The sequence below is a fragment of the Ranitomeya imitator genome, chromosome 7, assembly GCF_032444005.1.
Source record: "Ranitomeya imitator isolate aRanImi1 chromosome 7, aRanImi1.pri, whole genome shotgun sequence".
Lineage (NCBI taxonomy): Eukaryota > Metazoa > Chordata > Amphibia > Anura > Dendrobatidae > Ranitomeya > Ranitomeya imitator.
In genome coordinates this window covers 50,934,507-50,959,096 of record NC_091288.1, presented here as the reverse complement: position 1 = coordinate 50,959,096, position 24,590 = coordinate 50,934,507, and the positions used below count along the sequence as shown (strand labels likewise).

At 43.0% G+C, this 24,590-nt stretch overlaps 1 protein-coding gene across 1 annotated transcript in view; it reads left to right on the top strand.

Moving 5' to 3' along the window:
* The window catches only part of SESTD1 (SEC14 and spectrin domain containing 1), a 166,682-nt gene that overhangs the window by 83,812 nt on the left and 58,280 nt on the right, over positions 1-24,590 (top strand). The window contains exon 5 of the mRNA XM_069733220.1: positions 3,802-3,915. Within this exon, the coding sequence (XP_069589321.1) occupies positions 3,802-3,915 (114 nt within the window). The remainder of the gene's footprint in view (positions 1-3,801; positions 3,916-24,590) is intronic.

Below are 24,590 nucleotides of genomic sequence, written 5' to 3'. Positions count from 1 at the left end.
AGTCAAAGTCCAGACCTCAATCCAATCGAGAATCTGTGGAAAGAGCTGAAAACTGCTGTTCATAAACGATCTCCATCAAACCTCGCTGAGCTCGAGCTGTTTGCCAAGGAAGAATGGGCAAGAATTTCACTCTCTCGATGTACAAAACTGATAGAGACATACCCCAAGCGACTGCAGCTGTAATCGCAGAAAAAGGTGGCGCAACAAAGTATAAAGGTAAAGAGGCCGAATAATATTGCACGCCCCACTTTTCAGTTTTTGAATTTCCACAAAAATTTTAAATAACCAATAATTTTTGTTCAAATTCACAATTGTGTTCCACTTGTTGTTGATTCTTAACCAAAAATTTACATTTGGTATCTTTGTTTGAAGCATGATATGTGGGAAAAGGTTGAAAAGTTCCAGGAAGGAGGGGGGGGGGGGAATACTTTCGCAAGGCACTGTAATTCCCATCCAATTTGTTGGAAATGTAAAATGCGTTTTTGACGGAGGAAGAATATGTAGGGTGTCACAAACTCCTCATGGGATATCCCTTAGAGATCCCTGTATTCTACATGGGTTCCTCTCCCAGGGATGGATCCTTATGAAGGTGTCAGATTATTTCAAGCCTACAAGTGATCTGCGAAGGTTTAAGAGCTAGTCATTCAACAACCAGACCGAAAATGTCCATACATTTTACTGGCAGCCCATTGACTTGACCAGAAAGTGTGTAATAGACTTTTTTGACTTGAGAATTTTTTTTTTTAAATCTTTAGTTAATGGTTATGGTTACCTTTAGTTAATGAAATTGCACCACATTTTAGTTTGTAATTGTCATTCTTTCATTCATTTTCAGAGCCCCTGATATACAGTATGCATTTAGATCCAAAGTTTACGTTTCTCTTGTGGGATTGTGTCTCCCTGTAGTACATGCTGGATGTGAGCTCTGTGTGCACTTATTTCGTCTCTTTGTGCTTTCCTCCTTCTCTAGAGTCGTTTTTTTCTGCTCTCCATAACACTTTAGTTACTTTCCTCTCTCGCCACTACAGATCTGTGTACAACATTTTCCTTCCCTCCTGCTAACGCAGGGAGAAGGGAAAGTGGCGCAGAGGGCCATCGGGAGCTCTATTATGTAGATTTTTTTTTTTTTGTAGATCAGTTAGGTAGATAAAGGACCCACAGACGCTGTAGCAGCAAAATGGTAGACAATATTTAATAAGGACCATTTAGAAAGTTGCTCAGCTTTGCATTTGGGAAGCAAATGAACAGGAACACAAATAGGTACATACGGTAGCCTCATTACGTGAACGCTGTTTTCTAAAAATAAAGGCTGGACGTTGTATACCGGAGGGGCACGTTTCTTCCGTGTGGTTGTAGAACTTTCTTTATTCCAACATGTAGCAGCCTGAGCTTACCATATCTTATATCGGCTTTTTTTTTTTGTTCTTTGTACAGCCTGGAAAGTTCTTCAGAAAGCGCAGTGATTGATATAGGAGGGTGTAAAGTTCAGCTCGGTATTTTGTTACCAGCTGTAGGCGCTGAATTATGGATTGAAATCTGAACTGCAGGAAACAGGCAGAGCTTTGTGCGTCTTTTCATCAGATATTCGTTTTTTTTATTTATTATTCTTCGGACTTTGATTTGTAGGAAAAATATAAAATTTTGGCTGTTTTGTGAGAAGAGCCGGTAATCCTCTGGCTTTGCAGAATATAAAGTTTTCCTTTATAGCTTTTATAGCCGTCTTTTATCGAAGCAGCTGGGGATTGGGCAAGTGCCTAATAGAGTTTGATAGTCTTATCTAACAGTTCTCAGGAGCTGGCGAGATGGATAATCTTTTATCTGCTCACAGAAGGTGATAAGGAGCTTCCAGGAGTTTACTTAGGGGCAGGAATCTTTTTTTTTTTTTTTTTTTTTTTTCAGGGAAATAAAGATAAAAATCCATATTTTTAGGCTTTTAAATACATCCTAAAATATATTGTTGGTTACAACTTGTTCAAGTTTGTGAACATAGAAGTAAATATATGTTTGATTCTTGTACTAGGCTTTGTAATCTGTGCTTGTAAAGGTACTGTCACACTAGACGATATCGCTAGCGATCCGTGACGTTGCAGCGTCCTCGCTAGCGATATCGTCCAGTGTGACAGGCAGCAGCGATCAGGCCCCTGCTGGGAGATCGCTGGTCGGGGAAGAAAGTCCAGAACTTTATTTCGTCGCTGGACTCCCTGCAGACATCGCTGAATCGGCGTGTGTGACACCGATTCAGCGATGTCTTCACTGGTAACCAGGGTAAACATCGGGTAACTAAGCGCAGGGCCGCGCTTAGTAACCCGCTGTTTACCCTGGTTACCAGCGTAAAAAAACAAACACTACATACTTACATTCAGCTGTCTGTCCCTTGCCGTCTGGTTCCTGCCTTGACTGCTGGCCGTAGTGAAAGCAGAGCACAGCCACAGCAGTGAGTCACCGCTGTGTGACTCACCGCTGTGCTGTGCTTTCACTTTCACTTTACGGCCAGCAGTCAGTGCAGGGACCAGACGGCAAGGGACAGACAGCTGAATGTAAGTATGTACTGTTTGTTTTTTTACGCTGGTAACCAGGGTAAACAGCGGGTTACTAAGCGCGGCCCTGCGCTTAGTTACCCGATGTTTACCCTGGTTACCGGGGACCTCGGGATCGTTGGTCGCTGGAGAGCTGTCTGTGTGACAGCTCTCCAGCGACCAAACAGCGACGCTGCAGCGATCCGGATCGTTGTCGGTATCGCTGCAGCGTCGCTAAGTGTGACGGTACCTTAAGTCTGCTACTTAAAGGAACTCTTTATCAGCAGGTTTTACTATAGCAGCATGATGTTGGGGAAGAGAGACTGATTTCAGCAATGTGTCACAAACTAGGCTGCACATTGTACTTTCAATATAATCAGTGCTTTATCAGCAGGAGATTATCATTACAGGACTAGATGTTGTGTGCCAGCCAGTCCAGATACTCCGTGTAACCCCGCCCACCAGTACTGATTTTACAGTGTACAAAGGAAGCTGCCAATCAGAGATGTGGGCGGGGTTATACACAGCTCAGCTTTCATAGCTCTGCTGCATCTACAGCAGAATAAACAGGGATTAAAAAAAAATACACCTAGCAGCCAAATAAGTGATACATAACTGGAATCGGGTTCTTTGTCCATACATCATGCTGCTCTCACATTCTATAGCAAAACCCTGCTGACAGATTCCCTTTGCACAATTGTATATGCTGTCCTTCCCTCTAACTTCAAGAAATTTATGGGTTCTTCAACTAAGCTCTCATTCAGATGTCCAAATATCACGGTCACGGTACTGATATCACAAACTTTTACATTTTCACACTGGTCCCTGGACAATTTTGTACTTGTATTTCCTGTCCTGTCTGGAAGAGTTTTCAGCAGTCTCCTTATCATCACAGGCAGGATTACAATGAATGAGCTGATAACAAAGGATACACCAATCACAGTAGGCCATGTCACAGATTAAGCTGCTCCCTCTTCCATCACAATGATTGTTGCACACACTCATTGGATGCTTCAGTACAATAGATAGGGCCAGTGTCAGTCTATTGCACCTAATGTACATGTGCATTTCCTGAAACAAGAGGAAGAATGATTCTAAAAAAAATCCCCATGGCCAGTGTAAAAATTGCAAGATCTCGGATTTTTATTCTTAATAAAGACTGTAATATGGGAAACAAAAAAAATAGATATTGCATTTGAACAATAGGTTATTTTCTGATTGACGCCTTCACTTTTATGCACTTAGAGCCCAGGTCATCCCTCTATGTCCATGTTTTATTTTTCAGAATGTAGTTCCTGCTGAAGTGTCTTTGGTTTGTGTGGTGAAGCCGGATGAATTCTGGGATAAGAAAGTAACACATTTTTGCTTTTGGAAGGAGAAGGATCGCCTTGGTTTTGAGGTAAGAATCATAGGACTAAGCTTGATCTGTGAAGTAGCTCTTGTCCGTGGACGACTTGCTTTGACTACTGGGAACAGGATTAGGAAACCTTAATGTTGGACCTGAACTCATCAGCCCCAGAGGTGCCAGTGTAGACCTCATGGGATCCTTCTAGCTCCTACACTTGATCTGCTTTCAGATCTGTAAGTCTGGTTCCATTAGTCCGACCGTCCAGCTTTCTTTCCCTCCAGCACAATACTAATATGCTAGAGGGAAATTGATGAAGGATATGATCCCGTAGCTTTCTATAGGATTGTTCCCATTCATCTGAGCCAGATTGGTTTTGGGGCGAGATCAGAAAACGAAGTGTGCAGCATTTGATGGTCCGGCTGTGGATGTTGGGCTGAGTATAAAGTACAACTCTGCGTCAGTTGAGTCTGGCTCAAGGTGAAAAAAACAAAAACAACAAACTGATCGGATATATCTGTTATATGGAAACCTCGCCTAAGGTCTGGCTTTTTGTGGGGAAGGAATTGATCTTCCTGCTGGATAAGATTTGTGTGTGTATATATATATATATATATATATATATATATATATATATATATATATATATATATATATATATATACACACATATACATACATACATACATATATACACACACACACAGGTAAGAAAAAACACCTTATGTATAATATATATATATATATTACATAAGGTGTTTTTTTTCTTACCTTTCCTCTTGGCTCAACATATATTTGAGTGAAGAGGAATGTAAGAAAAGGAGTTGTTTATGCTATATGTGTCCGTATGTGGCCACCCTTTGGTTTCAATGTGAAAAGTGGCCTCTTGAAGAGAACCTCTCATGTCCCCCGCCGCTATTTGCCTGCGGATATGGGGTTTATTTGCATGTTAATATCGTTCTAAACGTGCCCAGCTGCCATACTGAAAGCCCGGCATGGCTTCTGTGAAGAAATCAACTTTACTCCTCCCAGCAGCCTCAGATTTCAGTAATAGAAGCCTAAAACTATTCCAGGGACTGGGCTGCTTTATTTGCTCTCCCTGCTTGGTGCGTTCTTTCCTTTTCAGTGCACAGTGACAGTGCGCTTTACTGTAGTTTTCTCACTTCTCTTTAGTTGGGGAGGAAGTGCAATATCAATGTGCAGTGAAGTAAATATAGCGCAGTTAGCAGAGATTGCATACTGAGCATGTGTCGGAATTAATAACCAACACCAGAGCGTAGCCTAGGCCCCTAAAACTGTTTCAGGGGCCGGACTGTTTTATTTGCTCTACCTTCATGGTGCGTTCTCTCCTTTTCAGTGCACAGTGACAGTGCACTCTCTTGTAGGCTTGTCACTTCTCCTCCTCCTCGGGGAGGAGCGCAATGTCAATGCGCATTGAGGTTAATATAGCTCAGTTAGCAGAAATTGCATACTGTGAATGTGTCGGGCATTAATAACCGGCACATGCTCAGTAGAGAGAAGACAAGCTCTACACCTGAAACAGATATGACTAACGTCCCATTTCATTGTGCTGACAGCAGCTGGGGCAGTGCCGGCCCCCGAGGACTCGCTTGAGAGTCCCCAGTGCATTCTGGGATCCTGAAGCCATAAAAAAAACAACTATTTTTGATTGAAGTACTTTAAAAAAAAAAGTGGTTAGTTTATGAAAGTAAATGATTGGAGATTTAGTTTGAACTTCACTCTTGGTTTTGTGCAACCTTTGTGCAAACTGGGCATTGAAACTACAATACTACGCAGCATGATATGGGAGGGCAAGGAGGCAAAATAAGGTATAAATATTGTGCAAAAATGCTTACCTTCGCAACGGATCATCAGTGAGACAGAAGTTTAGTTAGTTTTTATTGAGTTTTGCAGAAAGATGAGACACATTTGTAGGTTCTTTAAACTTTTTTTTTTTTTAATCTTTTACTGGAAAGATTACTGCATAATATGTGCCATTCTGGCTGTTACAAAAAAAAAAGACCTGATTGAATAAAACTAACAAGGTTAAACCAAGCCTATGATGAGATTAGATCCACAGGTTGTCCCTAAAGGACTGCTGATGGGCAGCATGCACCCGATTGGCGGTCATTTAACTGCTGCCATTGTAAAGAAGTAAGAGCAGCTTTCCTTCATGTTTCCGGGCAATGAGTATAGGCCCCGTCACACATAGCGACGCTTAAGCGATCCCGACAACGATACGACCTGTCAGGGATCGTTGCTGCGTCGCTATGTGGTCGCTGGTGAGATGTCAAACAATGAGATCTCCCCAACGACGCAGCAGCGATGCGGCGACCTGTAGAACGATGCTATTTCATGACGATTCAATGGGACGTCCTGTCAACGAGGTCGTTGGTAAGGTGTCAAACACAGCGATGTGTGCTACCCAGCGGGACCTCAACGATCAAAAAACGGTCGCTGCTACGTGTCACACATAGCGAGATCGCTACTGAGGTCGCTGTTGCGTCACAAAACTAATTCATCTGCATTCATTAGGCTCTGAACAGAAGACGCTGCATGCGCTGGCCCCAAAGTAATCATCAGTGGGGTGCGCAGTGAATCACGCGGGCTTTATGTGACTATGAGTAATGCTGTAGATCAGGGGTGTCAAACTGCATTCCTCGAGGGCTGCAAACAGATCATGTTTTCAGGATTTCCTTGTACTGCACAGGTGATAATTTAATCACCAACTCATTATTTGTGTAGGTGATTAAATTATCACCTGTGCAGTACAAGGAAATCCTGAAAACATGATCTGTTTGCAGCCCTAGAGGAATGCACTTTGACACCCCTGCTGTAGGTCTTTACACTTTGTTTTCAAATAATTTTTATTAACAATTTTTTTTTTAAACAAAACCAATATAATGCATTTGTGAAATATTAGTATGCATCTACATTAAAGAAAAGGAAGTGGTTGGGGGAAGGGGAAAAGGGGAACAGGAGGGGAAGAGAAAGGGGCAGGGCAGGGTCTTTACACTTTGTAACACAATAAGTAGCCCATTTTGGAAGACCTAGTTGTAAAATCGCCATTCAGATTTTCTAAGCCGCCTTAGACTGATTTGACTGATTTGGTTCATATTTGTGTGTTAGTGTCACGTATTTTTATTCTTATCGCTATCTTTTTTTTTCTTCAATCAATTGAACAACTAATGTTTAAAAAAAAAAAAAAAAATTACGGATTCTTTGCACCCTATTTTTTTTTTTTTTATCTGTGCTGCTCCTTGCCTTTTTATTGTGCATATATGCACATCTGTCGTGGGAGAGTGGAAAGACCCCCACTTATAGAGAACGTTTATGAGCTTTTCATGGCCTTTCTGCTTCCAATAGCCGGTTTTGGCCATTATTTGGAGAGAAATGTTGTTGGGCACATAAGATTCACGAATTCAGCGCGAAGTGGAAAAAAAAAAAAGAAAAGGTCTTTTTTCCTGTTTTTGAGGTTTTTCTTGGTACTTTTGGTTCCAAATGTTGCAAACAATTGTGGCGTACGCTAATCAGAAGTACACTTCAAAGTTGCACTAAACATTACGACTTTTTAAAACGTTGCAATTGATGAATTGGGCAAAACCATTTGGAATCGCTAGAAGCTGATTAATTGTAAAGTGATGCGGAATATGTTTTCAATATACCGTATATAAAAAAAATATTATTATTAAGCAGAAAGGATAAAAACACACGCATGTATAAAGTACTTAAAAAAAAATTTTTTTAAAGTGCAAATAGAGTAATGAATTAGGTGCAAAAAATAAAATAAAAAGTCACAAAACTAGACAAAAAAAAAAAACGGTACAAAGGCAAAGTTGGATCAGGACCATAGTTTTGTGCACATTTACTTTTTCCAGGACGCAGATGGACTTCATTGGTAAACGCCATATACCCTGGAGGCATCTGACTCCCAGGTTGCTGCTGGGAACAGTGTTGTCAGAGTATTACAACACTTTTACGGACTGACATCAAAACATACAAAACCGAAGATTAAATAGATTTTATAGGGAAAAATTAGGACATTTTCTTTCCCGTGTACGGTAATTACATGTATATAAGGCAAAATAAAAGAGGAAAAAACAAACAAATGCCATATCTCACCATATTTCCATGTTATTTTTAGCAATAAATAATAAAAAGTGATGTGGCTTCCCCCCTATTTTTAATAACCAGCTAAGGCAAAGCCGACCTCTGCAGGCTGATATTATCAGAAGGTCCATGGTTATTTGCCCCTTCCCAGCCTAAAAATGGCAGCCCGCCGCTGTCCCAGAACTGGCACATCACATTAGAGGCGCCAAATATGGCGCCCTGTCTCAGCTCTTCCCGATTGAGCTGGTACGGTGGCAATCGGGGTAATGGGGTTTGGGGTTCATGACAGCTGTGATTTGTCAAAAAGCACAGCTGGCATCAACCCGTGGGGTTACTAACCCAGTAAGAAAAAGGAAAAAAATCACACACTTTATTCACAAAAGGCCCTCGTTCTGACTTTTACTAAACAAAAACAAATCCCATGCAGTTCCTAAGTATTCAAACAATCCCACGTCATCTGAAGTGTATGGATCGCCGACACAGCGCTCCATAGGCTTTTGCAGCCACCACTGCCGGACGTGCTACTCCGAGAGACCGGACGGCTATGAACTGATGTAACCTCGCTGACGTCGGAGAGGTTAAATCAGTTCACAAGCAACTGGATCTGATGGAGCACAGTGACCGGCAATCCATGTGACCTGGCGGAATCGCTGGAGTTCGGTCGGATGCAGGACTACGCTGCCATCGTGTGACGCAGAGGACAGTCGACATTTTACAGCAACTACCGCACTGCCCTCTTCGTGAACCAGGGACTGTGAGGCCGAAAAATCTTAAAGGAGACTCCCATACTAGTGCTGCGCATGTCGGGTCCCCTGCTTTTATGTGGGCTCCGGCGGTGAGCCCACATCAAAGTCGCGACATGTCAGCTGTTTTGTACAGCTGACATGTGCGCGCAATAGCCGCGGGTGAAATCGCGATTCACCCGCTGCTATTAACCTGTTAAATGCCGCTGTCAAACGCTGACAGCGACATTTAACTACCGCTTCCGGCCGCGCGGCCAGGTATGAGTGCATTGCTGACCCCCGTCACATGATCGGGGGTCGGCGACGCATCAGGATGGTAACCATAGAGGTCATTGAGACCTCTATGGTTACTGATCCCGGTTAGATGTGAGCGCCACCCTGTGGTCGGCGCTCACAGCACACCTGCATTTCAGCTACATAGCAGCGATCTGATGATTGCTGCTACGTAGCAGAGCCGATCGAATTGTGCCAGCTTCTAGCCTCCCATGGAGGCTATTGAAGCGTGGCCAAAGTTTAAAAAAAAAAAAAAAAAGTTTTTAAAAATATGAAAAAAAAAATAAATATAAAAGTTTAAATCAAACCTACACATATTTGATATCGCCGCATTCAGAATTGCCCAATCTATCAATAAAAAAAAGCATTAACCTGATCGCTAAACGGCGTAGCGAGAAAAAAATTTGAAACGCCACAATTATGTTTTTTTGGTTGCCGCGACATTGCATTAAAATGCAATAACGGGCGATCAAAAGAACGTATCTGCACCAAAGTGGTATCATTAAAAACGTCAGCTCGGCACGCCAAAAATAAGCCCTCACAAAAAAATGGAGACGCTACGGGTATCGGAAAATGGCGCTTTTTTTTTTTTTTTTTTAACCCCTTACCGGCATCGGACGTACTATACCGTCCGATGCCGGCTCCCCTGCTTTGATGCAGGGCTCCGCGGTGAGCCCGCACCAAAGCCGGGACATGTCAGCTGTTTTGAACAGCTGACATGTGCCCGTAATAGGCGCGGGCAGAATCGCGATCTGCCCGCACCTATTAACTAGTTAAATGCCGCTGTCAAACGCAGACAGCGGCATTTAACTACCGCTTCCGGCCGGGCGGCCGGAAATGACGTCATCGCCGACCCCCGTCACATGTCCGGGGGTCGGCGATGCGTCTCCATTGTAGCCATAGAGGTCCTTGAGACCTCTATGGTTACTGATTGCCCGTCGCTGTGAGCGCCACCCTGTGGTCGGCGCTCACAGCACACGTGCAATTCTGCTACATAGCAGCGATCAGCAGATCGCTGCTATGTAGCAGAGCCGATCGGCTTGTGCCTGCTTCTAGCCTCTCATGGAGGCTATTGAAGCATGGCAAAAGTTAAAAAAAAAAGTTTTAAAAAATGTGAAAAAAATAAAAAAAACATAAAAGTTTAAATCACCCCCCTTTCGCCCCAATCAAAATAAATCAATAAAAAAAATATCAAATCTACGCATATTTGGTATCGCCGCTCTCAGAATTGCCCGATCTATCAAATAAAAAAAAGTATTAACCTGATCGCTAAACAGCGTAGCGGGAAAAAAACTCGAAACGCCAGAATTACGTTTTTTTGGTCGCCGCGACATTGCATTAAAATGCAATAACGGGCGATCAAAAGAACGTATCTGCACCGAAATGCTATCATTAAAAACGTCATCTCGGCACGCAAAAAATAAGCCCTCAACCGACCCCAGATCACGAAAAATGGAGACGCTACGAGTATCGGAAAATGGCGCAATTTTTTTTTTTTTTTTTTTAGCAAAGTTTGGAATTTTTTTTCACCACTTAGATAAAAAATAACCTAGTCATGTTTGGTGTCTATGAACTCGTAATGACCTGGAGAATCATAATGGCAGGTCATTTTTAGCATTTAGTGAACCTAGCAAAAAAGCCAAACAAAAAACCAATGTGGGATTGCACTTTTTTTGCAATTTCACCGCACTTGGAATTTTTTTCCCGTTTTCTAGTACACGACATGTTAAAACCAATGATGTCGTTCAAAAGTACAACTCGTCCCGCAAAAAATAAGCCCTCACATGGCCAAATTGACGGAAAAATAAAAAAGTTATGGCTCTGGGAAGGAGGGGAGCGAAAAACGAACACGGAAAAACGAAAAATCCCCTGGTCATGAAGGGGTTAAGCAAAGGTTTGAATTTTTTTTCACCACTTAGATAAAAAATAACCTAGACATGTTTGGTGTCTATGAACTCGTAATGACCTGGAGAATCAGAATGGCAGGTCAGTTTTAGCATTTAGTGAAGCTAGCAAAAAGCCAATCAAAAAACATGTGTGGGATCTCACTTTTTTTGCAATTTCACCGCACTTGGAATTTTTTTCCCGTTTTCTAGTACAAGACATGGCAAAACCAATGGTGTCGTTCAAAAGTACAACTTGTCCCACAAAAAATAAGCCCTCATATGACCATATTAACGGAAAAATAAAAAAGTTATGGCTCTGGGAAGGAGGGGAGCGAAAAACAAAAACGAAAAAGGGCCGCGGCGGGAAGGGGTTAAGATTACTAGAGTTCCCAGCTGCTTGAACTCCGGGAGGCTGTGAGCTCTTGTAACTTTAGTTAACGGCTTTCGGGTGTCCCAGCAGCTGGGAGCTCCAGTAACCTTAAAGTCTCCCGGTTGTGTGCATACATTGCACTTTTGCAGCCTTTTTATTGTGATTTTGTACAGAAATGAAGGCTGTTTAAACCTAGTTGGAAAATTGGCTTATGTAAAGACTAGATGGCAGCCCGATTCTAAAGAATCGGGAGTCTAGAATCCATATATACTTTATTTATTCAAATGTAAGAATAATACAATTAATAAATAATAGTAAGAAAGAACAAAAATAATAGGCAGTATATGGAGAAAACACCAAACAAAAGTTCAAAATTGGTGTGAAAATGTCACTGAACCACTTCACAACTAAATATATATAGTTTTGGTAAATGGTATTATCATTTTTTTGACGAAATTCGGCAGGAGCTTGAAGAGCAACGTCACTGGGCCCGCCTCCACGCAGTAGAAACTTGCTGTGAGGTAAAAATTCAAAAATCACACCAAAATGGCGGGCGGAGTGTGTCACAGTACGGCACATTTCTGATTGGTCGCTCGCAGCAGGCGGCAACCAATCAGACACTGGACACTGTTGACGTCACTTATCTCCGGACATTAGCTCCGGACATTAGCTCCGGACATTAGCTCCGGACATTAGCTCCGCACATTAGCTCCGCACATTAGCTCCGCACATTAGCTCCGCACATTAGCTCCGGACATTAGCTCCGGACAAAGCCACGGAAGTTGGCACAAATTGCAGGAAGTAGTATTCTAGGCAATTATATATTAGATATAAAATGATGGATAGGTACAGAGATGGAGAAATAGCCAACAGATATCCAGCAGCTTTCTAGGAATGAATGCATTAAAACGATGGTATCTAATATATAATTGCCTAGAATACTACTTCCTGCAATTTGTGCCAACTTCCTGTCCGGAGCTAATGTCCGGATATAATGTCCGGAGCTAATGTCCGGAGATAAGTGACGTCAACAGTGTCCAGTGTCTGATTGGTTGCCGCCTGCTGCGAGCGACCAATCAGAAACGTGCCGTACTGTGACACACTCCGCCCGCCATTTTGGTGTGATTTTTGAATTTTTACCTCACAGCAAGTTTCTACTGCGTGGAGGCGGGCCCAGTGGCGTTGCTCTTCAAGCTCCTGCCGAATTTCGTCAAAAAAATGATAATACCATTTACCAAAACTATATATATTTAGTTGTGAAGTGGTTCAGTGACATTTTCACACCAATTTTGAACTTTTGTTTGGTGTTTTCTCCATATACTGCCTATTATTCACTGACTGTTATACTGAGAGACTGCCGTTTATTAACCTCTTCTTTGCCACATTGGGTATATTGCTCTATTATTTGCCACATAAGGACATTGTCCATTATTGCCCAGCAATTTCTCTGCAATATAAACTGCCTATTTATTAATATCTGCATTCCTGCAAAGAACTATGGCCTATTATTAACTGGGTATTTTCCTACTACCTGACATTGTTCTTAAGCAAAGAACCGTTGTTGTGGCATTTGCCACAACACGCAAAGTTGTCGTCTGATGTCTTTCATCCCTCCCCTCATAAGCATGTTCATGGATCCTGTGTAACTGTACCTTAAATAACAAGAATTGTCAAGAGCTGGTGAGTGCAGCCATTTTTTGTTCTTTCTTACTATTATTTATTAATTGTATTATTTTTACATTTGAATAAATAAAGTATATATGGATTCTAGACTCCCGATTCTTTAGAATCGGGCTGCCATCTAGTTTTTTATAACCAGCTAAGAGAAAGCAGACAGCTACGGGCTTATATTATAAGGCTGGGGAGGCCCATGGTTATTAACCTGTCCCCAGCATAAAAAATTACAATCCCACAGCAGCCCCAGAAGTGGCACATCATAATTGATGAACTAATTCTGGCACTTAGTCTCACCTCTTCCCAATTGCCCTGGTGTGGTGGCAATCGGGATAATTATTTTTGGGGTTGATGTCAGCAGCTGGGGCTGACACAAAGCCCAGGGTTAGTAATAGAGAGCCGTCAGTCACCCCATTACTAACCCAGTAGTTAAAAAGATAGAAAACACACACACAGAAAGGGCTTTATTTAAAAAAAAAAAAAAAAAAAAAAAAAAAAAAAGCACTCCCAGACAAATCCCCTCTCTTACCAATTTTTTACCTAAAAAACACTCCCGTCAGGTCAGATGTAGTCCACACCGAGGACCCACGGCGACCACGACTCTGCTACATCCGGCGGCTGAGTCAGGAAGGTCACTCTGAGGGCACTGTGGGAACCGACGGCTGTGACCTGCGGTAACCTTCCTACTGTCACCGCTCGTCACAGTGGTCGGCTCTCGCGCTACCCTTAGCGTGAGTATCGGCAGCGGCTGCTCCAGCATATCAAGCTTCCTTATATGAACCTGCGGATGTCGGAGCGGTGATCGTGGTGCCGTGGACTACGTCAGACCGGGGAGGACCTGTACATTTTAATAAATGGGTAAATGAGGGGAATTGTTGGGAAGTGTGATTTGTAAATAAAGGACTTTTGTGTATATTAAGCAGATGTAAATGCCTAATGAATATTCACTGCTTCCCCCGCCCATCACTCAGATAGGTGGGGAAGCAGTGAATAGTCATTTTATCATCTGATTTCAGAGGACAGCGGGCCGAGCATCGGGTCCCCGGGACTTGGATAGGCCCAAATGACGCTCTACAGCCAGCCACTCACAGTAATGCCACTAGCCAACATGGCTACTGCATTACTGTGTATGGCAGGCAATCCCTGCATGATGATTGGCTGTCTAACAGCCACGAAACATACAGGACAGGGACTCCAGCATTGCGCTCGAGCACCCCCGATACTCGGACAAGTAACGAGCTTGTTAGAGCACATTGATGCTGAATCGAGTAACGAGCAGTGCCGAGCACACTCGCCCATCACTGCTGAGAAACCATTTCTTCCCTCCCTGTCATATATGTCCTGCGAGAGATGTAGGTGTATGGAGCAAACCTAGGAGCTGAGCCCACCCCATATAGCACTGGTGACTGCTGTGTTATACAGCTAGCACCTCCCTTTAACTGCAGCTATCAACTTACAGGGGTATTCCCGTCTCCAATATCCTTTCCCAATATGTGGTAGGTGTAATAATAATATTAGCAAATACCCCCAATTAGAAATATAGGATAGTTCTTCTGATTCGCAATGTTGCTTACCTCATGTGCAGGGCATTGTATGACCTTAGGAATCCATGGTCACGACAACTAACAGCTAACTAACTGTCACAATATGAGTGGTTGTAAGCATGGATACCTAAGCTACTGAAATGCCCTGACACATGGGGTAAGCGACCTAGCTAATCAGAAGAACTATCTTACATTTCTAATTATAGGTATTTGCTACTATTATTGTTACACCTACTACATATTGGGATAGGATCTTGGAGATGGGAATACCCTTTAAATGCCACTGACATCTTCTGTTAAGTGTCATGGCTCTGCTCAGCCCCACTCCTCGCCACTCATTCTGCGCTGCCAGTAGATATATAATTTCAGTGCAGTTGGAATTTTTTTTCTATGTTTTTAGTACATTATATGGTTAAGTGAAAAATGCGCAAAAACTAACATTTTCTTGATGAGGAAGGGGTTAATTATATGTGACAACACCTTTTTATATCCGTTTTTACTATTATTATTTTTAAGGTATAAGAATTCGCCAATAATGTGTCTAAGTTTATTTTCATGCTGTACCATTTTTCATACTAAAAACTGAATTTAATTTCCACCCCTCGAGCACGATTAGGTAGTAGCGTACGTTCGCCACTATTTTTTTTTGCGCTTGCTGCAAAGTGCAGAAATTGGAAATAAATTCCCTGGAGCTGTTGTAGCTCGTCTGATGCCCGACCCGTGTTTTACCAAGGATCACAGTTATATTACAGCAAATCAATGCAAACAAACACAGCCGTGCAAACACCCCGACCATAAACCTTCAGCGCACAGTGTGGATCTGGGATCGTCCGCAGGAGGTGGGACACAAGGACGATTTACAGTATATACAGTATATGTAAATATAACGTTTCCCGCTCTGCACCAGTTTCCAGGCACGTATAGGGGGGTAAATCGTCTTTACCGAGCAATATTAAGACCCCGTAGAGTCCTATGTATGACTCTTATCACAATGAATCATTGTCGCAGGTTATAAAGTAATAAAAGCAGGCTTCATGACTTAAGTAGAAGCTTCTCCATTGTATTTGACAATCATTCCTTTGGGGGGACGTGTAACTTGCGCTTCCGTGCTGCGGAGTGACACAGATTGTCTTTGTTCTGAAGTTCGCAGTCATTGTTTGATTGCACCAGCCGGACCCTGCCCTTTATTTCCTGTACTCGACCATTATAATGGTTCCCGAGGAAGCAGAATGTTGGATTTCCTATATGCCCACATTATTCTCGCCATCCATAGGACTGATCCCTTATTACTATTTCAGGGTTTTAAAGGGAAACTGTCAGCAGGTTTTTAGCACCTAAACTAATGTCATCTGTGTAACGTATCTGAAATCTTGGTAACGTCCATACCTTTATATTAAGTCAGTGCATCTGTTTTCTTGAAATGTTCTTGTCCTGTTCTTGCGAATGGTTATGAAAATGAGCTCGCAAGGGCAGAGGCTTGGACTTTACTTACATCTCTCCAACTTCTCCTTTTTCTCCTCCTACTCTCTATGACTGACAGGTCACTCTTCTCTGTGACCTGCTCAGCGCTTGGACTTGGACTCGTTCTCCTCCTCTTTCTCCTCCTGTTTCTCCTCCTCTTTCTCCTCCTCTTTCTCCTCCTCTTTCTCCTCCTGTTTCTCTTCCTGTTTCTCCTCCTGTTTCTCCTCCTGTTTCTCCTCCTGTTTCTCCTCCTGTTTCTCCTCCTGTTTCTCCTCCTGTTTCTCCTCCTCGTTCTCCTCCTCGTTCTCCTCCTCTTTCTCCTCCTTTCTCCTCCTCTTTCTCCTCCTCTTTCTCCTCCTCCTCCTCTCTGACTGCCAAGTCACTTTTCTCTATGACCTGCTCCCTCACCTGAGATCTCGCTCATCACTATCATTCCCACGGATGGCACAATACGCAGATCTCTCTGCTATCGCAGCGTCATAAATACCTCCCCCGGAATTGAGTGCGCCTATGCAAGATCAACCGACACAAACTGGTAAAGATTGGGAATGAGCCTTCATGTGAACTCTCTTTTCACTTATCATGGACCAGTGTAAATGGGTCTTAAAATAGGTCTGTCACCAGGTCTAACAGTCACCTCTATATACATCCTGTCACCTTGATGAGGCTGGTGTAGTTGCTTTGCAAATCCACCTCCAAATGACTCTATATTCCCTCCTGAAAGCTCAGTATTTTTAAGAGTCCAGCCACACACTGCCAGACTTTAGGAGTCCAAGTGTATACAAACTGCAAACTTTATCTCCACCAACAGTATAGACCAAAAGTTTGGACACACCTTCTCATTTAAAGATTTTTCTGTATTTTCAGGACTATGAAAATTGTACAATTGTACATTCATACTGAAGGCATCAAAACTATGAATTAACACATGTGGGATTATATACTTAACAAAAAAGCGTGAAACAACTGAAATTATGTCTTATATTCTAGGTTCTTTAAAGTAGCCACCTTTTGCTTCCATGACTGCTTTGCACACTCTTGGCATTCTCTTGATGAGCTTCAAGAGGTAGTCACCGGGAATGGTCTTCCAACAATCTTGAAGGAATTCCCAGAGATGCTTAGCACTTGTTGGCCCTTTTGCCTTCACTCTTCGGTCCAGCTCACCCCAACCATCTCGATTGGGTTCAGGTCTGGCGACTGTGGAGGCCAGGTCATCTGGCGTAGCACACCATCACTCTCCTTTTTGGTCATATAGCCCTTACACTGCCTGGAGGTGTGTTTGGGGTCATTGTCCTGTTGAAAAATAAATGATGGTCCAACTAAACGCAAACCGGATGGAATAGCATGCCGCTGCAAGATGCTGTGGTAGCCATGCTGGTTCAGTATGCCTTCAATTTTGAGTAAATTCCCAACAGTGTCACCAGCAAAGCACCCCCACACCATCACACCTCCTCCTTCATGCTTCACGGTGGGAACCAGGCATGTAGAGTCCATCCGTTCACCTTTTCTGCATCGCACAAAGACACGGTGGTTGGAACCAAAGATCTCAAATTTGGACTCCTCAGACCAAAGCACATATTTCCCCAGGGTTTAATGGCCATTCCTTGTGTTCTTTAGCCCAAACAAGTCTCTTCTGCTTGTTGCCTGTCCTTAGCAGTGGTTTCCTAGCAGCTATTTTACCATGACGGCCTGCTGCACAAAGTCTCCTCTTAACAGTTGTTGTAGAGATGTGTCTGCTGCTAGAACTCTGTGTGGCATTGACCTGGTCTCTAATCTGAGCTGCTGTTAACCTGCGATTTCTGAGGCTGGTGACTCGGATAAACTTATCCTCAGAAGCAGAGGTGACTCTTGGTCTTCCTTTCCTGGGGCGGTCCTCATGTGAGCCCGGTTCTTTATAGCGCTTGATGGTTTTTGCCACTGCACTTGGGGACACTTTCAAAGTTATCCCAATTTTTCGGACTGACTGACCTTCATTTCTTAAAGTAATGATGGCCACTCGTTTTTCTTTACTTAGCTGCTTTTTTCTTGCCATAATACAAATTTTAACAGTTTGTTCAGTAGGACTATCAGCTGTGTATCCACCAGACTTCTGCTCAACACAACTGATGTTCCCAACACCATTTATAAGGCAAGAAATCCCACTTAATAAACCTGACAGGGCACACCTGTGAAGTGAAAACCATTCCCGATGATTACCTCTTGAAGCTCATCAAGAGAATGCCAAGAGTGTGCAAAGCAGTCATCAAAGCAAAAGGTGGCTACTTTAAAGAACCTAGAATATGAGACATAATTTCAGTTGTTTCACACTTTTTGTGTGAAACATAATAATTCCATATGATTCCACGTGTTAATTCATAGTTTTGATTCCTTCAGTGTGAATGTACAATTTTCATAGTCATGAAAATACAGAAAAATCTATAAATGAGAAGGTGTCCAAACCTTTGGTCTGTACTGTACCTTGGTTGATTGACAAGTTCTTCTCACTCTCCTGCTGAAATTTTGCGCATGTTCAGTAGACACTGCAGTCTCCATAGTACTGCAGTCGAAAAAGCCTGCCTTTAAGCTTTGTGTACCAACAGTTTCTAGCATCCTCTGCTACAAGGACCAAGTTTACCCAATGAATATGTTCTATTTATGGCATCACATGGTAGATTTGCCCAGACTATAGGCATGTCATTCATGGGGCAGGAGGTAGTAGATAAAGCTGAATGAAGCACAAGCCTACTCAATCTCTGCAGTTGGCATCTTCCTGGCTTGATTGATGTGGATGACGCATCCTGCGTCCTCCCCAAATCGCTGCAAATATTGTACCTGGGCAGAGCAATGCCCTGTACTGCGTAATGCGTCGGCAGCGGCTTCGTGTCCGGGGTAATAGGCGCTGGGGCAGTATAGCACTTTACTCTGCTCTTAGGTAGCTTCCATTACATTGCCTCAAGATATATATGGCGATTTGTGAATGGTGTACCCCAACTGGTAGTCGACACACACAAGCTTGTCCTTGTACTCCTCACCTGGTTGCCACCACGCACGCTTGTCCTTGTACTCCTCACCTGGTTGCCATCATGCACGCTTGTCTTTGTACTCCTCACCTGGTTGCCGCCACACATGCTTGTCCTTGTACTCCTCACCTGGTTGCCGCAACACACGCTTGTCTTTGTACTCCTCACCTGGTTGCCATCATGCACGCTTGTCTTTGTACTCCTCACCTGGTTGCCGCAACACACGCTTGTCTTTGTACTCCTCACCTGGTTGCCACCACACATGCTTGTCTTTGTACTCCTCACCTGTTGCCGCAACACATGCTTGTCTTTGTACTCCTCACCTGGTTGCCACCACGCACGCTTGTCCTTGTACTCCTCACCTGGTTGCCACCACACACGCTTGTCTTTGTACTCCTCACCTGGTTGCCGCCAGACACGCTTGTCTTTGTACTCCTCACCTGTTGCCACCACACACGCTTGTCTTTGTACTCCTCACCTGGTTGCCGCCACACACGCTTATCCTTGTACTCCTCACCTGGTTGCCACCACACACGCTTGTCTTTGTACTCCTCACCTGGTTGCCGCCAGACACGCTTGTCTTTGTACTCCTCACCTGTTGCCACCACACACGCTTGTCTTTGTACTCCTCACCTGGTTGCCGCCACACACGCTTATCCTTGTACTCCTCACCTGGTTGCCACCACACACGCTTGTCTTTGTACTCCTCACCTGGTTGCCATCATGCACGCTTGTCTTTGTACTCCTCACCTGGTTGCCACCACACACGCTTGTCCTTGTACTCCTCACCTGGTTGCCATCATGCACGCTTGTCTTTGTACTCCTCACCTGGTTGCCACCACACACGCTTGTCCTTGTACTCCTCACCTGGTTGCCATCATGCACGCTTGTCTTTGTACTCCTCACCTGGTTGCCACCATGCACGCTTGTCCTTGTACTCCTCACCTGGTTGCCATCACACACGCTTGTCTTTCTACTCCTCACCTGGTTGCCGTCACTCATGCTTGACACCATCTGAACCAAATAAGTTGGTCTCATCAGACCACAGGACATGGTTCCAGTAATCCATGTCCTTAGTCTGCTTGTCTTCAACAACATGTTTGCGGGCTTTCTTGTGCATCATCTTTAGAAGATTCTTCCCACTGGGATGACAGCCATGCAGACCAGTTTGATGCAGTGTGCGGTGTATGGTCTGAGCAGTGACAGGTGGACCCTCCCACCTCTTTAACATCTGCAGCAATGCTGGCAGCACTGATACGTCCATTTTGCGAAGACAACCTCTGGATGTGACGCTGATCATGTGCACTCAATTTCTTTGGCTGACCATGGTGAGGACAGTGCGGAGTGGAACCTGTCTTAATAAGCTGTATGGTCTTGGCCACTGTTCTGCAGCTCAGTGTCAGGGTGTTGGCAATCTTCTTATAGCCTCAGCCATCTTTATGTAGAGCAGCAATCTTTTTTTTCAGATCCTCAGAGAGTTCTTTACCATGAGGATCCATGTTGACCTTCTAGTGACCAGTATGAGAGTGTGTGAGAGCAAGAACACCAAATGTAACACCCCTGCTCCTCATTCACACCTGACACCTTGATCACCTGACACCAGGGAGGGAAAATGGCTAGTTTGTCACACTTTGACCATTTTCACTTAGGGGTGTACTCACTTTTTTTTTGCTAGCAGTTTAGACATTAAAGGCTGAGTATTGAGTTATTTAGAGGGCACCAAATTTACACTTATACAAGCTGTACACTGACTACTTTACATTGTATCAATGTGTCAGATCTTCTATGTTGTCCCATGAAATGATATACCATAATAAAATATTTACAAAAAATGTGAGGGGTGTACTCACTTTTGTAACATAGTAATATAGTTAACAAGGCCGAAAAAAGACATTTGTGCATCCAGTTCAGCCTATATTGTGAGATACGGCATATTCATAAATACACCAGTCTTCTGAACGCTGTGCTGGATTAATGACCTCATTGAATAAATTTCACATCTTGGAGGACTATTTCCTAACCACACTTGTTCTCTGTTTGACATTTACAAAAAAAAGTAAATAAAACTTGTTCAACAAAAAGCAAGAAATGTCATTATTTTGTAGAGAAAGGATTGCTCCTTGCAGGGGGATCTTGATTTTTTTTTTTACAGTTTATTTACTTAATAATTAATAACAGTTTTTGGAATTACTGGGGAATAACATCATTAACCCCTTCATGACCGGGGGATTTTTCGTTTTTCCGTGTTCGTTTTTCGCTCCCCTCCTTCCCAGAGCCATAACTTTTTTATTTTTCCGTCAATTTGCCCATGTGAGGGCTTATTTTTTGCGGGACGAGTTGTACTTTTGAACGACATCATTGATTTTAGCATTTTGTGTACTAGAAAACGGGAAAAAAATTCCAAGTGCGGTGAAATTGCAAAAAAAGTGCAATCCCACATTGTTTTTTTGTTTGGCTTTTTTGCTAGGTTCACTAAATGCTAAAACTGACCTGCCATTATGATTCTCCAGGTCATTACGAGTTCATAGACACCAAACATGACTAGGTTATTTTTTATCTAAGTGGTGAAAAAAAATTCCAAACTTTGCTATAAAAAAAAAAAAAAAATTGCGCCATTTTCCGATACTCGTAGCGTCTCCATTTTTCATCATCTGGGGTCGGTTGAGGGCTTATTTTTTGCGTGCCGAGGTGACGTTTTTAATTATAGCATTTTGGTGCAGATACGTTCTTTTGATCGCCCGTTATTGCATTTTAATGCAATGTCGCGGCGACCAAAAAAACGTAATTCTGGCGTTTCGAATTTTTTTCCCGCTACGCTGTTTAGCGATCAGGTTAATACTTTTTTTAATTGATAGATCGGGCGATTCTGAGCGCGGCGATACCAAATATGCGTAGATTTGATATTTTTTTTATTGATTTATTTTGATTGGGGCGAAAGGGGGGTGATTTAAACTTTTATGTTTTTTTTATTTTTTTCACATTTTTTTAAACTTTTTTTTTTAACTTTTGCCATGCTTCAATAGCCTCCATGGGAGGCTATAAGCAGGCACAGCACGATCGGCTCTGCTACATAGCAGCGATCTGCTGATCGCTGCTATGTAGCAGAATTGCACGTGTGCTGTGAGCGCCGACCACAGGGTGGCGCTCACAGCGACGGGCAATCAGTAACCATAGAGGTCTCTAGGACCTCTATGGTTACCATTCACAAGCATCGCCGACCCCCGATCATGTGACGGGGGTCGGCGATGATGTCATTTCCGGCCGCCCGGCCGGAAGCGGTAGTTAAATGCCGCTGTCTGCGTTTGACAGCGGCATTTAACTAGTTAATAGATGCGGGCAGATCGCGATTCTGCCCGCGCCTATTACGGGCACATGTCAGCTGTTCAAAACAGCTGACATGTCCCGGCTTTGGTGCGGGCTCACCGCGGAGCCCTGCATCAAAGCAGGGGAGCCGGCATCAGACGGTATAGTACGTCCGATGCCGGTAAGGGGTTAAGGTCTAAAATAACATTGGGTTCTCCTTTATGAGCCAAATACTTTATGTGAAAATGAAGTGAATGGCACGTGGCGTAGATATAAATGTAGTTACTCCACTGTGCGACTGTTCTCTTGCAACTTCGGGTCTCCATAAATGACCCTAATGGGGGTGTTCTTCCCCCTGTGTGACACACCAGTAAGGAGGTGGAAATGTGGCCTTGCATGTGTGCTGCTATTTTTGTTGTATTTGCATCAGTAGTAAAACACTAAGCAATCTTAGTAACTTGCTTTGATGGAAACTTGCAATCTGATACATGCTGCCTGAATCACGGAGAGCATGAATCCGAGATCTCCTACTGCATTCTACACATCTATGTTTTACTCTGAAATGTTCTGGCATTCCAGGGAAATCCATGATTGTGAAACTTTCCAGGGAAATCCATGATTGTAAAACTTTCCAGGGAAATCCATGATTGTGAAACGTTCTGGCATTCCAGGGAAATCCATGATTGTGAAACGTTCCATCATTCCACGGAAATCCATGATTGTGAAACGTTCTATCATTCCAAGGAAATGCATGATTGTGAAACGTTTCGGAGTTCCAGGGAATTCCATGATTGTGAAACATTCTGGCATTCCAGGGAAATCCATGATTGTGAAACGTTATATCATTCCAAGGAAATCCATGATTGTGAAACGTTTCGGAGTTCCAGGGAAATCCATGATTGTGAAACGTTCTATCATTCCAAGGAAATCCATAATTGTGAAAGGTTTTGGCATTCCAGGGAAATCCATGATTGTGAAACGTTCCATCATTCCTGGGAAATCCATGATTATGAAACGTTCCATCATTCCAGGGAAATCCATGATTGTGAAACATCCTGGCATTCCAGGGAAATCCATGATTGTGAAACGTTATATCATTCCAAGGAAATCCATGATTATGAAATGTTTCGGAGTTCCAGGGAAATCCATGATTGTGAAACGTTCTGGCATACCAGCGAAATCCATGATTGTGAAGCGTTCCATTATTCCAGGGAAATCCATGATTGTTAAACGTTTCGGAGTTCCAGGGAAATCCATGATTCTGAAACTTTCTATCATTCCAAGGAAATCCATAATTGTGAAAGGTTCTGGCATTCCAGGGAAATCCATGATTGTGAAACGTTCCATCATTCCTGGGAAATCCATGATTATGAAACGTTTCGAAGTTCCAGGGAAATCCATGATAGTGAAACATTTTGGCATTCCAGGGAAATCCATGATTGTGAAACGTTATATCGTTCCAAGGAAATCCATGATTGTGAAACGTTTCGGAGTTCCAGGGAAATCCATGATTGTGAAACGTTCTGGCATTCCAGCGAAATCCATGATTGTGAAACGTTCCATCATTCCAGGGAAATCCATGATTGTGAAACGTTTCGGAGTTCCAGGGAAATCCATGATTGTGAAACGTTCTGACATTCCAAGTAAATCCATAATTGTGAAAGGTTCTGGCATTCCAGGGAAATCCATGATTGTGAAACGTTTCGGAGTTCCAGGGAAATCCATGATTGTGAAACGTTCTGGCATTCCAGGGAAATCCATGATTGTGAAATGTTCTATCATTCCAAGGAAATCCATAATTGTGAAACGTTGTGGCATTTCAGGGAAATCCATGATTGTGAAGCGTTTCAGCATTCCAGGGAAATCCATGATTGTGAAACATTTCGGCATTCCAGGGAAATCCATGATTGTGAAACATTTCGGAGTTCCAGGGAAATCCATGATTGTGAAACGTTTCGGAGTTCCAGGGAAATCCATGATTGTGAAACGTTCTGATGTTCCAGGGAAATCCATGATTGTGAAACATTTCGGCGTTCCATGGAAATCCATGATTGAAAGCATGGTTGAATATTAGGTGAGTAGTCCAATAGGCGGATCCTTGCCCACTAAGCTACACTGATATGTCTCTTTATACACACACATCGTGAGTCATGTGCAAAAATTCAGAAAAAACAATGTAGATCTACGCATGTGAGATGCCATCTGTAATCTGAAACACGTAGATCTACATTGTATTTTATGGATTTTGGGACATGACAATTGATGTCTGAATTTAAACCCTTTGGATTTTCTATTAAATACATTTTTCTGCCCACCGTAGAGCTGAAATTTTGCTACTATGGGATGAAGATGCTTCTCATCGGATG